Below are 18060 nucleotides of genomic sequence, written 5' to 3'. Positions count from 1 at the left end.
TTGGATCAACTCATAACAACATTCTTGAGGCTCTAAAGGCCTGGTTGCCTTTAGGCTTTTCTTTTGCTTGGTGAGGGAGGTAAGATTTTCTCAAAAGCCAGTTAACCAGCTGGCTCATTGACTAATAAAGAGGGTACAGCATCATAGAAACTGTTATACCAGGGTATTCCTCTGAGAAAATTCTGCTTCCTTTTGTCAAGTTATATTTCACTAATTTGGTGGTTCTATAAAGTTATTTTTAGAAATGTGAATAGCAGTGCTTGTTCTTCATTGTTGCATATTTGAACATAAAAATGTTCTAATATTCTGAAAATTATTGAAATTGAGTTTTTATATTGCCATACTGCTAACATATTCACATATTCTCACTTTTTGTAAATATAGTTATTTTTTGTAGGCAGGCATGTGTATTAGTGGAAATAATAGCATTTGTGCTTTATTAGATATATAGACAGGAAAGAATAATGAACAAAAATTGTAAATGTTTCCGGGCTTGACAATCCTGACATGAAAAATTATTATCTGAGAGGCTAAATATCTGGACTTCACATATTTTACTTATGTTTAATTAGTTTTTGTGTTTTATTGTGGATCTGTACTCATGTTGTACCTAACAATGCAGGACTGTGGTTTATGCAGAAATGGAAGAAGTCTGGTTCGTTATTACAATTGACATGTCGAGACCATTCGGATCCACGACAAACATTCTTATACAAACTTAGTAAAAAAGCAGGTAAGCTTTGGTTATACTTATTCTCTTTTGAATGCCACTATATATAAATGTGAATATGAAACATTTAAAAAAATGTTTCCAACAAGCTTCGGTTTCAGTTTATTTCAAAGTTATTTGGCTTTACTCCTGCATCTTTCAAGTAATGTAAACAGTAAACCGTTTTTGTTTCAGAGGTGGATGATTATTTTGAGTCTTTCCTTCCTAACTAATGAGCAGAAGTTCCACATGCAGCCACTATACTGATATATGTCTGTATATATCGATATCAGCTTTCCCTCAAGCCACTGAAGCCAGTAATTTCAGTGTGATGAGTCAAATACATACACATTCATTTAGGACTGTTTCTGTATCTGTCCGTCTTACATATTCTATAAGTGTCAAATTCTGCTATAAAGTTTCTGCTAACTAAACTTTTATTACCATATTAAGATGATCAGGGAAAACAAAAACTCATTTTGATAAAGGAAGGAAGAGTTGTACTTAGCATAATAGCTAAAAAAATGTTAGATTATTCACATGATATCATTCGTACAATTTTCTTTGTTTTGAATATCCTCCTATCAGCTGAGAGCCAGTTGGGGGGATAGTTTCCATTAAGCATTATAAAGTTACTGAGCGTTCTTTTAACAGGTATTTCTACATGTGCGTCAGCCAGGCAGGTGTGGAGCCAGAGATGCTCATGGTGTTTTGTGAAAAATCTGGACATGTTTCTCCATCAAAAGATTTGTAGGTTGTCACAGATGAAATTTTGTTGCGAGCAAAGCAGTACAAAGATACGGGCAAGAAACGGTTGGCATCTTGCTCTTGAGATGTTCAAATATAAAACTTACAGGATTTGAAAGAAGCAGAAAAGAAGAAGGAGAAAGCAGAAAAATTATTGATAAGATATGAATGTTGATCAAAACCTGATTTTAGAAAAACTTGGGATTCTTTTCCTCTTGTGTTCAAAATCTACTATCAGAGAGTGATTTCGTTGTTCATAAGGTAATATTTAAGGCCTAACTGGTATTTAAAGGTAAAATGCAAAGTTAAAAATTATTTGGACAACTCGACCACCATCAGTTGCAGTGCTCTCAGTCTAGCTTTGCAGTCTTGAAAAAAAAATGTTTGATCTGAAACAGAAATTATGAACTCCTGAGAAATTACACAGTGTTTGCTGGGTAAGACTGTGGGACCTGTGTTCTAGAGGTAGTCAGATTAATTAAGCAGTTGGCTTTAAATAATTTGGTATTCCTTGCTTTTATTTGTATATATATCAGCATGACTGTTATTTGAGTGATTTTGTATATTCTAGAAATAGGACATCTTTTCTTATGACAGACCTCTGTATGACAGGCCTTTTGAAAGACCTGGATAACATTGTCTTAAGAGGCATAATGTGCATTTCAGACTGTTCCCCGTAAGTTGTAGAAGGAGCCTGGAAGTCTCAGAGCTCTGTTTTCTTTCTGAAGAGACAGAAGGAGCTGTGTCTTGGGCCACAGCCTCATACACCATCTTGCTTCCAGGCCCTTCAGTGAGCTTGGTATGAGGGAGAAGGAAAGGCTGGGGAGAAGGAGAAAGGGATGTGAAAGTTTGATGTTTTATTTAAGAAGAAAATAAAGCAAGCTTTATGCTTCCCTAAAAGAGAAGGAAGAAAGTTTTGCTTTGAGGGATGAGTCAATATACTGTATGTACACTGTAGGTGTTGGTGTATTTAACTCTTGATATCTGTTCAAGGGATGCTTCTGTCCTGCCATCTCTTTATTCATTCAGTAGGCATACAAGATTGGCTGTGCAAAACCCTGAGGCTTGGGGAAGAGGAGACTGAGGGGTGACCTCATCAGTGTTTAGAAATATATGGAGGGTGAGTGTCATGAGGATGGAGCCAGACTCTTCTCGGTGACAACCAATAATAAGACAAGGGGTAATGGGTATAAACTGGAACACAGGAGGTTCCACTTAAATATGAGAAGAAACTACTTCTCAGTGAGGGTAACAGAACACTGGAACAGGCTGCCCAAGGGGGTTGTGGAGTCTCCTTCTCTGGAGACATTCAAAACCTACCTGGACACCTTCCTGTGTAACCTCATCTAGGTGTTCCTGCTCCAGCAGGGGGATTGGATGAGATGAGCTTTCAAGGTCCCTTCCAATCCCTAACGTTCTGTGATTCTGTGAAACACCAGATGAGAGGAGTTTGGGATTCCCCTAACTGTACAATTCCTCTTCAGATTTTCAATCCATAATTCACATACTGTTCTCTATAGGGATTCTAAACATAGGTGTTTCCAGAAATCACCACAGGCTACATGGAAGAGATTGACAACACTGTTGAGAAGTATAGCCTTTTTTTGTAGTCCTATAGGAAAACAGGAATCTAAGATGCAGAAACATCTGTTGCTGCTTCATGTGGTGTCTTCTTCAGATACTGGCTTTGCAACTGGAGAAATCCCAAAGGCAGCAAAACTCACTGCTCTTTCAACTCTGCTGTGATCTGGTTGGTTTCCAGATCATCCCTAGAACTGGCTGTGGTCCAGCAGGTGATGTTTTGAGGGTCTAGTCCCAGCCACATGGTTGTATGGTGGTTTGTGGCTCTAAAATTCTCAAATTTGTCAGAGAACATACCTGTTAAACACATCATCATCTTGCTTAACCACAAAATGGATGAAGCTCCTACTTTCTGTTGATCATTGTAGGTGAAAGTACAGTTGAGCGTCTCCTCTTCAGGAAGTACTGATGCTTTGTGCCATTCAGAAACAAGAGATTTTTGCTCTCTGTTCTGTTCTGAATCCTGAGGCAGTACCAGTTAACACCAGAAATTTTGCAATCATGAACACATTTCTGAAAACTCCTTTCAAGTGCTGCTTCTATCACACCACCACATCTAGGAGGATCTGTGACAAACATGTTTACCAGTCTTGCTTTTTCCTGCAAGTTTGGGGCTGGGTTGGACTTCCTGGCTGGATATCACCTCAGGCGCTTGGGTCTCACAGTCAGAAGCAGCACCAGTCAGCTCCTCTCCTGCTCCCAACATTTTTGGACTTTTTTTCTTCCCAGAGATCTCTCTCAGAAGAATCTCTTCTAGGAGGAGTTTTAATGCTTTAATGCTGAGGGCTTACAAAACAGGAGAAGCAGGTTTTGTCTGTGATTCTGCAAAAAGTAGAATTGTGAGTCTTCTGACCAAATGCAAAATTCTTACCTAGCAGTAGTTTAAGACTTTAAAAGAACCTTCGCAACTGAAAAACGATAAATATATCATGAATAAATCCTTCCCATGTATATCACGCAACTCTTTGTTTGTACAGTGTAACTCAGTCTGACATTGCTTGCTGAAAGGATAGTTACCCAAAACTTGCTCTTTCCAGTTTCTCTAAGTTTTCAACCTCAGTTTTCCTGTACTGTAAAAATCTTTTGATAGGACTTTTTATTTTAAAGCAGCCAGTAAGAAACAAATAGGTTTTCCTAACAGTTACAGTTGTTGCAGTGCTGCTATTTGTGTGTTGTAGTTCATCCTTTGATAGGAGTGAATTATAGTTATCCGGTTCTGAGATAAAAGCTGAAAGTGTGATGTATACATGGTTTGTACTCAGACAGTAGATGCTTATTATTACTAGTCATGATCTGGTTGTTTTTTGTTTGATTTAAAAATAGCTGGTACCAACTTGAGTTTGTTATTTGCCAGAAAATTTGGTGTAAATTGATTAACATGTTATGTTGTACCTGGTAAATATAACTATATGCTGGAATAGTGATCCATCTAAGTGACAAACTTGCATTACGAAGTTGATGTTATCGTTAATGTTAGTAGTATCCTTCAATTAAAAGGGAATGCATTCACCACATCATAGGTATCTATCATTTAGAATGTGTTCATCGGATTGTTCTTTCTGAATTATATCCAGGTAAGAGTTTTGTTTACAGAATTTCCTCAGATCTAGTGTTGGAGATGCAGCTAGCTCTCGTTTAGCAAGTGAACTCTGGGAACATTTCGGTTTCATCTTCAATTAATTTGTCAAGGCAGAATGACAGATAACTTATTTTTAACAATTGTCTTTATCTGTTTCTGGTATATATGTAGGAATTGATTCTTAAAATCGTAAATGCCTTTTGAAATGATTGATTCAATAAATTACAGCAAGAGATAAGTGATGATTATGATTAACTGTCTGCTTTTCTAAGCCTCTCTTTTTCATAGCTTTGTATGTGGTTTGTCTGTCAACTAGTTTTGCTTTTATGCACTTAATGGAGTGTTACAGTTGTAGAATACTTTTTAAAAGTCAAGTACAGCTCTTTCATTGCCCAGCTGTGAATTTTGTTAGCAGAAAGAATTACCTTAAAAAGTTAACTTGTTAAAGCAACCTTAAAAAGCCAACTTACACATTAACTTCACACTTAAAAATTATTAAAACAAAATAACTTTTCAGGCCATGTAACAGGATACTTTATGAAAATAAATCTTTATTTCAAGAATAATAGCAGGTAGTGGGAAGAAAGTGACACTTTAATATTTGCCATTTCTGACTGTGTTGTTGTTAAAAAAATAAATAAAAACAATCTGGATGTTTTCTTTCTGGACTTGACCATTCAAAATTCTGGTAAGTCAGAGCTATTTTCTCTCTTACAATTAATGTCATTGCTGATTGCTGCTAAGGAGCAAAATCTGACCTTGTTTGCTTATAAAGAACAAAAGGTAATAGGATTTATTCAAAATTAAGAGAGTTAAAGTTTATGCTCTTTCTTGAATTTTAAGTTACATTAAGCACTGGTCACTCCATGTTGGCAGTTGAGATATTTATACCATCTTTAACCCAATGGAAGATTTAGTTTTGTGATCTTCTTCATAATGATAATGTTTAGAATTATGTTTGTTGACAATAATCTCCTTGAAATCTCCTTGTCATGTCTTCAGCAGCCACAATCAGTCTGGTAATTTCTTGGGGTCTTGGAAATGGTTGTTAATTTCATACTGTGGCAAGAAATGACACCAGGTTGCCAGCTGTGATGACATGTGTTCAGTGCAAACACAAGTGTAGGTGCACAGATGAAAAAAAATGCATGAAAATTTCTGTTATGTGTGTGCAGTGTTTCATGTTGTAGTATTGTGGATTCAACAAAAAGTAAGAGATTAATTTTTTTAAAGTTTACCTGATAAGACAAAGATTTTTTAGACACAAAGATAAAAAAATATATAGTCCTCTATTTTCTAATTGCTTGACTTTTAGAAGTTAGTGTGGTCTATCCACCTAGTGGAAATCTGTACTTTTTCTAACTGAACAGCTGACATTTGCCATAAAACCTACAAATGGTAATTATGGAGATCTGTCCTTAAAGGGATTACTGGGAATGAGTCCGGTATTATTTGAAACGAGTGCCTTGTGCAGGATGGCACCATGTAGGCATCCAGGGACAAGTTCTGGATTTCAACAGCTCCTGATCTGTTTCCACTTAAATCTATTGGTTATGCTTAAATATTTTCTACAAGCCATAACTGCACTTCCATGTTTGTTACATTTGATGTTAGAAAGTAATCAGCAGCTTATGAAATGCCAACTGATTTTTTGGCACATCAACAAAATAATAATCATAGTCTTTTTTTTTTTTTTTTTTCTTTTAAGAGGTTAAGGAAGGATATGTATTTGATCAGTGTATTCAAATACAGAATTGATTCTGGTTGGAGCACATTGTAATTCTGTCCACAGAAGCAGAAATGCAGTAGCTCCAGTGAAACTGAAGATGATTTCAGGTGTAACTTGAGCACTGTCCCAAGCACTTCTCCCAGCTTCTCTAGTTTACTTTGTTTTGTGCAAGAGAAACAGGAGCAGCTCTTTTTTTTTTTTCTCTTCAATTAGAATATTTTCTTTCTTATGTTATTTACCTTTTATACTCAGCTAGTTACATTTTTCATAAAAATGAATGTCTTCTGAGGAATCCAGGGAAAAAAAGCCTGGAGATCATTGATTTGCAGCCATTTTCATCTAACAAATCTGCACTTCTTCTTCAGGATACTTCAGATGGTCTTTTTTGATGGGTTCAGAGGCCCTGCCTTGTATGTTAAAAAATCAACAGTGAGAGGACAGTTTCATTGACACATTAGCTGGTTTTGATATTCTGATGGTCTAAGAAGAATGTCAGTGACATGTAACATTTGCATTGTTTGGTTTCAGGCAAGACTTCTACATGTTAATACGTTGTTTAGAATGCCAGTACACTGATTGGTACAAGTATTAAAGAGTCCAGTTCCACCAGTTGGTCTCTGCCTGCAGAAACTTGAGCTTGTCAGTCACCTGAACCAATATTAAGTGAAGACTCTGGATGTAGATCCCAATTTGATATAAATTGTGATTGACTGTTTGCATTTAAGGACTCGGTGACTCCAAAACTTTGGACAGAACTTGTTCTCCTATAATGAGTAATGATGTGTGTCAGAAGCATGGCTCGCTGAGCCTGACTTCCATAAAGCAAATCTCGAAAGGCTGTTTTCTGTCCCAGTTAAGAATTATTTGCCCACTGGCAGGAGTGCTTCCTGCAACAAACTTTGGACCTGCAAGTTTTACTACCTCAGCTTCTGTTCTCAACTTATTTTTAAATCCCATTTCTCAGCTGTAGAATATGTTCACATTAGTACTCAGGAATGCATTCAGAAGCAAATCTCTTCATGATCCCTGTTTATTTCAGAACACAATGAATCAGCTTTAGCAGCAAATGCTCATTGTGTCCACAGAACCAGACTAGAGCTAGTCCAACATAAACACTTCTGAAAATGGGCATTATAATGGGCAGGGGATTCTTAATACCAACTGGTTTGCTCTACAGTTCTGTTCCTCTTATGCTACAGAGTTCACAAATGTGAATGTACAGCCATCATCTCTTCCAGGATGTTTTTGTACTTAGGTAGGCTTAGATTCATATGTCTTAGTACTTCCACGGGTCTTGATTAGCAGAATTCTGAAAAGTTTGTTTATTGTTTTATGTCCCCACTTTATGCATTTTCCTAGTCTCTGAAAGGAGAGAAAGACTTTTTTGTTTTTGTTTACATCTGTGTTAACAACACATCAGCAGTGAGTAAGCACGGTTGACTAGTTTTCTTTGAGCTGTTATGTACACAATGCCAGCTTAGCTTACTTGGGGCTGTCTGACTTTGTGAGGGGGTCTGTTCACAACTCATGATGAAGGTGAGACTAGAATTGAAAAAGCATCCCTGTTCCTAGCATGGCATGGGGACTAACCTAATCAGTTCTGCTAAGAGGAAGGACTTCCCAGCCCTCAGTAGCTCTTTTCCAACAATGTTGGAAGAATCTAGTAAGTTTTATTGCATCTGGAGCCAAGTTCTTTAACTAAAATCTTAAAGGCAGAGTCTGAGCTGATATGAAACTCCCAATTTGAAGTAAATCTAGCTCCCTAATCAGTCTTGGTGTAGGGGTGCAGATGAAAGCCTGAGCTTCCTTGCATCTGTATTGTGATACCTTAATCTGAGACCTATTGACCCCAGATCTCAATGCTTGAATTTTTGGGATGCGATTCCAGCTGCGTGTGTGATGTATTAACTTCACCAAGCAGTGTGAAAGACCAACTGCAGGAGTTTGCTACCTTCCACGGCATAATTTTTTGAAGTCCCTATTTCCAGACTACATTTATGACAAAGCTTCCAGATCCCTATGTCCAAACAAGTATGTAAATGGACAAAATTATAGAAGACTTTGGGAGTATTGTATCTGGCCGAAACTCAGATGCTTCCTTTAAGTCAAAGCAACCAGGTATAACCCTGAGCTACCTGATCTAACATCAAAGTTGGTCCTGCTTTGAGCAAATGGGTAGGATCAGATGATCTCTAAAGGTCTCTTTCAACATAAATTACTCTGTTCTAGGATTCTGTGATTAGTATATTCCTGAGGAAAATGGCAGCTAAATGGCAGCTTGCTAATTGAATCAGATTGTTGTACTTATTTTTTTTTTAAGCTTATCATAGGTGATTTTGATTATGCTTTGAACTCTGTGGTATACACAGTGAATATTGTCCATTGTCCATTGCAAATAATTGAAGCTTTGTTTTGAATTAGTTAAAGGGCAGTGGTATGGAATTTTTTCATCCTGTCATACTAGTCTCAGAGAATATCAGCCGCCCATTGTACCAGTGGCTCCATCTCCCAGCCCTTACTTGGATGTTGGCTATAGCTAAAGGCCAGACTTAAAATAAATAAAATTTTATTCCTCTGTGATTGCCATTAGTTATGAGTTATCAGGTCTCTATACATGCTGTTCCAGACAGATTTTTTCACTTCACATATTAGCTGGAAAAATCGTTCATGCATTTATAGATATCATTAATTCAGTAGTGACTAATACTGTTATTCAGAATTCAGCAATGGACATGAATGGCATGATGGTTAAATGATAAAAATTGTGGTCTCTGTGTATGCTTAAATTCACTTTGACTGAGACTGAAATTGCATTAGGTGATAAGGATCATCCTAAAAATTTGGAAAGCCCATTAAAGGCTTATTACTACGAGAAAGAACATTGAGTTATGTGGGACAAAGCTTGGTATTTCAGCAGTGATCTTTCATTTGGATTGTTCTTTTCCAAGCTGTCTCAAATCCTGTTGAAAAATTTAGTCAATGCTTTCTAGTTAATGACAACTTCAGTGTGTTTTATAGTGCTCCGCAAAAATGTGTGATCTGTTCAGTAGATTATGTGATGAGTTTGAATGTATTTTGTCCTGACAGAATTAGATTTTAATCTTCCAGCATTTTTGCCTAACTACAACAATCCGGAAACATTGTCCTAATTAGATTTTGGGCTTGGTTTCTTAATTCAGCAGCTGAAAATTTTGCTGTACAAGAAAAAGTTATTAATTGCTTAGAATAATTTTACGTTTAGGCATATTTTTCATACTTACAGTATGCGTAACAGATATTGTATTATGTGCGGTGTGGGAAAATAAAGATGTGGATCACAGGAATTAACTGAGCCATATTCTTGTTCACAATTTATTCCTGAATTTTTAATTTAATTAAAGGCAGAATATATTTAAAGTCTAGGAAGTAAGAGAACAACATGTAAAGATGACTGGTGGGCTAGTCTTTACTGCTACGTAGATGAAAGATTGTGATAAATTGCGTCTTTGTCCACAAGTACACTTAATTTGGGCAGAGTTTAGCACTGCACGCTTCCCTATTAGGGATCATTCTGTGTCTATGTCTTAAGTAGTCCCCCAGCCTGTCTGGAGGGCAGAAAGGATGCTGGTGGACACCATGCAGTTCTTCTTGATAAATGGTTTGAGGTATCTCATGTTGTAGAAATCCAGGGGGTTGCTGGGCTCTGGACACTGAGGCACACCATTTTGACTCTTTCCCATCCATATAGTTATATGTGGCATATATATATATTACGTGAACCATGTCAGAAGGCTGCAAGATGTGAGACTTTTTTCCTCAAAATAGACACAAAGAGCCTTCCAAAGAAAAACCACCCAAGAAGAGTTACACAACAAAACTCACGCTTATGAAATACCCTATGTGACCCCTACTGAAGAGTTCCCTCAAACACTTATTCGTAATGAAATATTCCTGATATTTATCATGCCTAAAATGAAGTGAAGCCCAAGACATTAATTTTATGGATTAGAATATAAAGCATAAAAATTACTCACTGTGACCAAAAGGGGATGCCTAATTTATTAGACTGTGGTGTCCTAAACCTGGTTTTGCTTGAGGTTTTTTTGGTTGTATTTATTAAATCACATGTAAGGATGAAGAGATTCTGTTTAAATGTTGATTGATGTAGACTGATGTTCCTCTAAAGATTCCCCAGGATATCTCTTCTTTCTTCAGGTTAATTAAAAGAGCTAGGCAGTCTACTTCCTTGTACCTTTTACATGAATGCTAGTGGGTATTTCTCTAGGAAGGGTGCCTATCAAAAAAACTTAGTACAAGATGGACTCCCAAGGAATTTACAAAACTATTACTGTTTAGCCTGCAGAGAATTCCTGTCCTTGATTTATTCCAAATGCATTCTTTTCAACTCAATACAAAGTTTTGGAACTGGCATCTGCATCTCTGTGTAGGATTTGCTGCTGTCATTTTTCATCAGATGTCAACTAAAAGACTCCAATGATGCAGCTGATCTTGTGAGACAGTGTTGTTTTTCAGTGGGCACAGGCAAAACCAACCAACTAACCAAAAACCACACACAACAAACAGATTCCTTATTTGAAGAGTGCAGGATCTAGTTTGAATGTGTTTTCTGTATGTTTTTATAGGTTCATGGATTTTTTTAAATTTCTCTTTTTTTAATTTTCTGTGAGATCTGGGAAGGTACGTTTACTTTGTCACATGCTAAAGTTGTGAGCGTTGCTTCTGTAACTGACTTGGTTTGGAGTGTAGTCTTCATCATTTGGAGTGTATAAAATATTGAAAATTAAAAAAAAAACTTCTGAAAAAAAGGAAATATTTTTTGCTTCAGGCTTCATTGACAGGTTTAGGAACAGAGATGTATTAATACTTAGTATATGTTCTGTCCAAACAGAACAAGGAAACTGGATTCCAGAACTTTGTCCTGTCAGTACAGCTTCTGAAAAGCACATAGCAATACATTTATTTTTCCTACACAATCAGATCTCCTTTTTTAATGAAACAAAATGTTGATTTGTGGAGGTTAACACAGAAAAGGTTTGCTGGAGATGCCAAGAAGCGCCTTTGAAGAGTGACTTTATTCGCAGTATTTCTATAATTCTTAGAATGGACTGAGTACATTTTGTAATTTAATAGTTACAGGTTCTGACCATTATTCTCTGGAAATTAAAAGCAAAAACTCATTAGCACTGGTGCAAATAGAGTTTAATCAAATCTAGCAGTGGTAATCTGTGAGCACCTTAACACCCAGGAGGTTCCCAGTTCCCTCACAGCTGCCTTTGTTATTTAACTGTAGATGGCTGTGATATTCTGAAGGGGCTGTTCTAAGGGAAATGCAACCTATTTTCCTAAAATGCACCATTGTATTTGGCCTGAAGCAGATGTGGGCAGCACTGGAAATCTACTGAAGCTTTTTAGAGATAACATAATTAGGTTGCCTTGAGGACTGTACCTTCATCGTTACTGAGGATTCCTACCTTGCCATCATATGTGCTTGTTCAAGCAGTAGGAAGTCTGGGTTTAATAATAAAGGTTCAATTATATTTGCGGGGTTGTGTGGGGTGGACCTTGCACCTGTGCTGGAGCTGCCCAGACTGTACAGTGGGGCAGTTACTGATAGGGGCACCTACACTGAGTGGGCTGTGTCATGTACGTGTGGATGCTGGGCCTTAAATCTGACACAGCTACATAAGACAAGGCACAATTCGTCTTTCGGTTTCTTTCAGCAATGTGGAGGCTTTATTCCCTTCTGCAGGCAGGAACTGACCACTTTATTCCTAAAAAGCAAGGTGAATGTTTGAACCATACTCTGTTTAAATGGGAAGCATCACACTTGGATCATGCCCATACGTTTTAAAATACGTGCAGAGGAAAGGCTGGTACCCAATATCTCATTATTCTGTAGCTCTGCCTATTGTAAATTGATTTTTCTGCTTTTTAATGCAAGATAATTGTAATAAATTGATGCCAAATTTCAATTGTGGTATGTTGAGTTATTCTTTAGTCAAAGGATTCATTATAATAGATACCATTTTCTCTTGTAGGTCTTCATTATTTCAAAAACATCGTGTTAGTAGGATCTCTGCAGGATCGGTATGTTCCTTATCACTCCGCTCGCATTGAGATGTGTAAAACAGCTTTAAAGGATAAACAATCAGGTAATAAATATCCTGCAAAATAAAACAGACCACTCAGGTTAAACCTCATAGGTCTCAGATTCATCCCATTTAGTTTTGGGTGCTGCTGTTATGTGTTCAGACACTCTGGGCTTACTTCATAGTAATAGAAAATCTGTGTGGGAACGGAATTGCCTTCTGTATCTGTGCTGTTCTGTTACATGCAGAAGGAGATGAGACTGAATAAATTTCTAGCTTATAGACTTAGCTGAAAGTTGGGCAGGGTGAGCACAGTCCCCTGGTGTGTGAGTAGGGAGGACAAATAGCCTTGATTTTTGAGGACATCAAGTTGTAGCATGGAGCATGTGGGCTCTATTTTGTTGAGGCTTAATATTAGCATTGAAAGCAAAGGTCTTTTTCCCATTTTCAGTGGTGGTTGGTTGTTGTATTTACTGTTTGAGGTATCCTGGCACGACTGCATTCTAGCATTGCATATTGACAAATACATTTTACATAGTGTAATAATACTGATGAGCACATTTTTACTATAAATGTACAAATAACTAAAATGTAGAGCTTCAGATGATTTTCCCAGAAATCTCAGAAAAATCAAACTACTTAGCAGAACAACAACATAACACATATCATTACCTCTCTTATTCTGGAATGTATTTGTTTTGAGTTCAAGGTCAAAGAACCGCGTTTGTTTCTGGTGACTCACACAGTCCAACGTCTCTTTTCCTCTACAGGACCAATTTATGCTGAAATGATCCAGAACCTGCTTCTGCCAGTTCTTCAAAATAAGGAATGTAATTTGATCCGTTATAATGTAATTAATGCATTACCCAATACAGCAGATTCTCTCATAGGGAGAGCTGCACATATTGCTGTTCTTGATTCAGAAATATTTTTAGAAAAATTCTTTCTTGTTGCTGCCCTAAAATATTTTCAGTAGAGAAAAGCATTGTAAGAGACTTGGTATTACCTCATTAACAGATGAATCAAATAATGTGTGGTATTGAAGTATAGCTGCAGCTGTATTTTAAGAGATATTTATACTTTTTATATGGAAGATAATTTATATCATCCACACTTAGGGCTTTTTAACATCAACTTTACTTTCTAGGTAATGTGGCTGTGCAATATTTTTTTTTATTTTGTTCTTTTTACTTTTCTATTACTTTTTCTTAATTTTGGGTACCTGATTATTTGGAGATTAAAGCACAGTGTGTACTTTTGGTTGGTTTATTATTGGCTCGTAGACTACAGAAGACAATGTTACTTGGCTACATTTTACAAGAGGCTTTAGATGCCAAAATAAATTGGATTTAAAAATTCTAATAAGGTCTTACACGTTCAGTTGTTGTATTTTAGCACTGTAGGAAGTTTAACTGGAAACACAATGAGCTGCTAAAATACTGGATATTTGAAAATTATTATATCTGTGGGTCTCACAAAGACCATGACCGAGTTGTCTGTTCAGATATCACTACAGCTTAACTGTTTTCTACAAAATCATTGTCATCATTGGTAAATATGCTCTGCCTGTGGGAATATATTTTCTACTGATCTCAAAAACATGTTAGTTTACATACTCAGTTTTATTACTGGAACTTTAGTTTTCAGAAGCAAATGGCAACTAAGGATTTTTGAATGTTTAATGATAGCTGCCTTCAAATAATTGGGGTTTTGCAAACTGTATTAAAATTGCTCCTTACTCTGTCAGTTCTTCGGAAGAACGTGGACAGTTTTACATGGACTTCCTTGTATGTACGTTAAATAAGTAAATGTTATAAATTTCTGCAATACTTTTATGAATTTAAGCAATTTTTAAATATTGTTAAAATGTTTTATTGACTATGAAGTATTGTAAATATAAATCAATACATCTTCAAATGGGATGATATTGTAAACTTTACCTGTTTAGTGATACAGATAAAATGTTTTTGATATACAGGAATGTTAAAAGTCTATTGACTTTCTACTGGTGCTGAATAGCATTAAGTTTGGGTTCTCCTTCCTTCCCTTTTCTCTGTTTCAAACAATAATTCACTAAAGCTGGGGGGAAAAGAGTTACATGTGCATTCACTAATTGTAAGGAACATTTTTTGAAAAATATAAATTTATTGTATAATGCATGTTTATTTTTAGCATTGTGTTATTGCATCTGGTGTTAATAAAATGAACAAATGACTCTAATGGAAGCAATTAAAGAAACTGAAATGTTCTGCTAATTACCAAAATTTTGGGGAGGGTTTTTTGTATATAATTAATAATTTTGTATTATTTGAAATTAATATAGCAATAATAGTTTATAATGAAGCGATTTTGTACTTGGCATGGTTTATTGTATAATACATCCTTTGTAATAAGTATTTTTTTCTTTATAGCTTACAAGATGCTCAAATGAGCATCTACAGTTTGGAAACGTACACACTTAAAAGAGTATTTTATCGAAGTTGTCTTAGGCAAGTCCTTATGACACAAAGATATCTTAAATACGTTCCCACTATAACAATGTCTACTTTTATTAGTTTTTATTATGATGGTGCTACTAAGTCCTAAATATTTAACTTGTATTTTGACATCTCAACTGCTTTTATTTAGCAGTATTGTAGCATTTGGCTACTGGCTAAATTTTGAATATCAGTTTAGGGAGCTAGATCTACAAAATGTTCCTTGATTCACAATGAGGAGGTTAAACTATTCTTAGTACATACGTATTTGGATGTTTCTGTTACTATTGAAAAGTGTCTGTCTTGCTGTGTCTCTCTTGGAATCCAAAAGTTTAAAACATACTTTTGTGATCAACAAAGCTGAAATAGCACCTTTTTTTTTTTTCCCATAGTAGATCCCATCCATTTAGGAGGCTTGAATTTGGTTTGTTCTTTGAGGAAAGCAGATGTAGCAGGAAATCACGTGGTATTTGCATGTAAATTTATCAAGGAACAGGGCAGATTAGGAGAACATTAAATTCATTTTCTCTCCCCTAATTTGTATTGCCCGGTGCAGTCCATATGTGCTCTGACAGCCCCCTCAGTACTGTAGCTTTTTTGGGGGCTGAGAACAGTACTGAGTGTCCTTAAAGCATATGAAGTTCACATTTATGCTTACAGACTGTATGGAACACTTGCAGTTGCTCTCTGAGCAACCTGTGCAATCTCTGCTGCTTTGGCCAGCTGTGCGCGTGTTGCGTGGCACACTCACCCTGTACCGCCTATTTCTGCCTTCTGTTCCCCAGCTAGAAATACAGGCTCATGTGCATAATCCAGTGTCACCTGACGCAATGGTAGCAATAAAGTGCTCCAACATGCCCGTTTCAATCAGGGCTTCATGCTCCTGCAGCAATGGTGACCTCTCCTTTATGCAGGTAACCTACAGCTGTTTGAAAAGAGAATTATGCTGCTTACAGAACGAGAGAGAAAAATCAAGGTCTTAACATTCCTGTAGAAAGCTGCCCATCTCTGTTCCCTGAAGGCAGTAGGTTGCTACTGTTACTTCACAAAGCTCTCAGCAATACTATTAGGAGGTCACTGCATAAAATGAGATCACGTCTGAACTTTTGTTTGCCAATTGGGAAAAAGAGCTTGTGCTCTCCTGTGGAAATTACCAGGCTTTGCTGCAGAGCCAAGATATTCCACATTGTCAAAAACTTACTCTGTGACCACAAAACACCGTTCATTCCAAGCCAGTCTAAGTTGCAGAGCCCTGAGCAGGTGTAGAGTTCAGATAACCAGGCTTCCTGACCCAGCCTGGGAGGAACAGGAGGCACTTGGGCAGGATCAGCAGTGCTGGTTGTGCTGCTTTCCAGAGAGCTCCAGGGCGAGCTTACACTGACCTGCTGCAGAGTTGGTGCTGGCTCCAGGTCCTCCATCCCTGCTTTTTAGAACAGCAAAGCAGAATGCAGTGGTATTTGAGGTAAATTATCAGTAAGCACAGCAAGGAAAACAAAAAAAGAAAACATTGCATTTAATCATGAAGTGCAGAATGCCTGTGCCGTGTGCTACATTTGTATTACCGGTGTTCAGAATTATTGCCTCCTCAGCTACGAGATGTAGAAATACATAATTAAGGAGTAAAAAGTGAATTTTGCATTTTTTACAGCAATACAATGAAGAATAAATAAATGTTTTGAAGACTGCAGCTTGGTTTTAGGTAGAATAACAGTTCCTAATTGATCTTATATTGCTATTTACTCCTTAACATTTGAGATTGCACATAAGCATGATTTTTCATGGATTGTGTTAAGCTGTTAAGGAACAGAACTTACTCTTATGGTACGTGCACTCAGCTTGGTATGAGGATTTTTAAGGTAAGGATTTCATGGTGGCTTTTGCTGTGTTGAGCATATGCATGATAAGTTCTTGAACTTGGCATAGGTCTGTTGGGGTTTTTTTTGTTTGGTTGGTTTTTTTTTCCTGCTGCTTTTGGGCAGAAAAGCATTTTTATTTTTCTGCATGAGCCATCAATATTCCTTTTCAGTCTCTCAGATCCAGTGGCCCAGCATCTTCTTGTTAGAATAAAGAAAAAGAGTGTCCCATTATTTTTGGTCTCTAATGTCCAATTAACTATGTTATAAAATGCTGTTTGAGAAAATGTCACACATAAGGTAGTCAGTTAAATTTAATCACTTTCAGTGCGTAGGCATTGCCAGATGTAGTGCAATAAACTCAATGGAGCGTTGCTGCTGTTAATTTACCAAGGAGATTTACTTGCTTAACCTCTTGCAGGTGTGAACACAAAATGCCATTTTAGATGCTGATCTCCCAGAATGACTGAGTGAAAGTCATGTTCTGCAGTTTAGTATCTGTGGACAGCGTGGTTTGAATCCTGTTTTATAGAAGTAGATAACCTGAGATGTTTGGAGAGTGACCAAAAGCAAACATTGCCACATTCCAAGTGTTAACTGCAGCTCCACCCCATGAGCACAGGTGTTACTTGTACCAGGGTTAGGTTTATACTGGGAGTATTAAGAGCACTTTTGCTGGGTGCACCGGGCAACGGGAAAGTGCCGTCTGAAGTCCTCTGGTGCAGCACTTGGATTTAGTTGCTGCATTTCTTGCGCCCTTCTCTCTGGGATGGTGAATAATGCCTGTTCTAGTGCAAGAAGAGGCACCAGTTGCAGTACAGGACTGAGAAACTTTGAAGAAGTGAGAAACATCAAGTTGAGTGTTAAATTAAAATACTATTATGTTGAAGTAACATTCTGGTAACTTTGAAGTTACGCTGCCTTCGGTGCCTATGGGTGCTCTGGGTCTGCATCACTGTGGCAGTTGCCTCAGTTCTTTGCCGTAAATAGCCTTCGTATATATATATATTTTTTAAGAAGGAAAATACAAACAAACAAAAAAAACCACATTAGTAGGGCTGCACTACACATTTGGGGGAGGGGAAGAAATGAGTTAGTTCGGTGACAAACTTCATCGCGTGGCAGAAACGAGATGCTGCAGCTTTGGGGCAGGAGGGGAGCCACAGCTCATCTCTCGAGCCCCTCCAGCAAGAGCTTGGCTCCCAAGGCGCCGTTCACCTCCGTTTCTCGGAGACAGACAGCGGCAAGGGAAGAACGGGCTTGTTTCTGAGGCCGCCCGAGGCCGCCGCGCTGACT

The 18060-nt window shown here is 37.3% G+C and overlaps 1 protein-coding gene across 4 annotated transcripts in view; it reads left to right on the top strand.

The window, feature by feature from the left end:
- The window catches only part of FAM135A (family with sequence similarity 135 member A), a 92108-nt gene extending 77331 nt beyond the window's left edge, over positions 1 to 14777 (top strand). For all 4 annotated transcript variants that reach the window (XM_071806918.1, XM_071806917.1, XM_071806915.1 and 1 more), the window contains 3 exons: positions 623 to 733; positions 12384 to 12497; positions 13205 to 14777. In XM_071806918.1, coding sequence (XP_071663019.1) covers positions 623 to 733; positions 12384 to 12497; positions 13205 to 13410 — 431 coding nt within the window. In that variant the 3' untranslated portion in view covers positions 13411 to 14777. The remainder of the gene's footprint in view (positions 1 to 622; positions 734 to 12383; positions 12498 to 13204) is intronic.
- The last annotated feature ends 3283 nt before the right edge of the window (positions 14778 to 18060 follow it).

Source organism: Patagioenas fasciata, chromosome 3 (assembly GCF_037038585.1).
Source record: "Patagioenas fasciata isolate bPatFas1 chromosome 3, bPatFas1.hap1, whole genome shotgun sequence".
NCBI lineage: Eukaryota > Metazoa > Chordata > Aves > Columbiformes > Columbidae > Patagioenas > Patagioenas fasciata.
The sequence above is the reverse complement of the archived record's forward strand: the minus strand, read 5'-3'. Positions and strand labels throughout refer to the sequence as shown.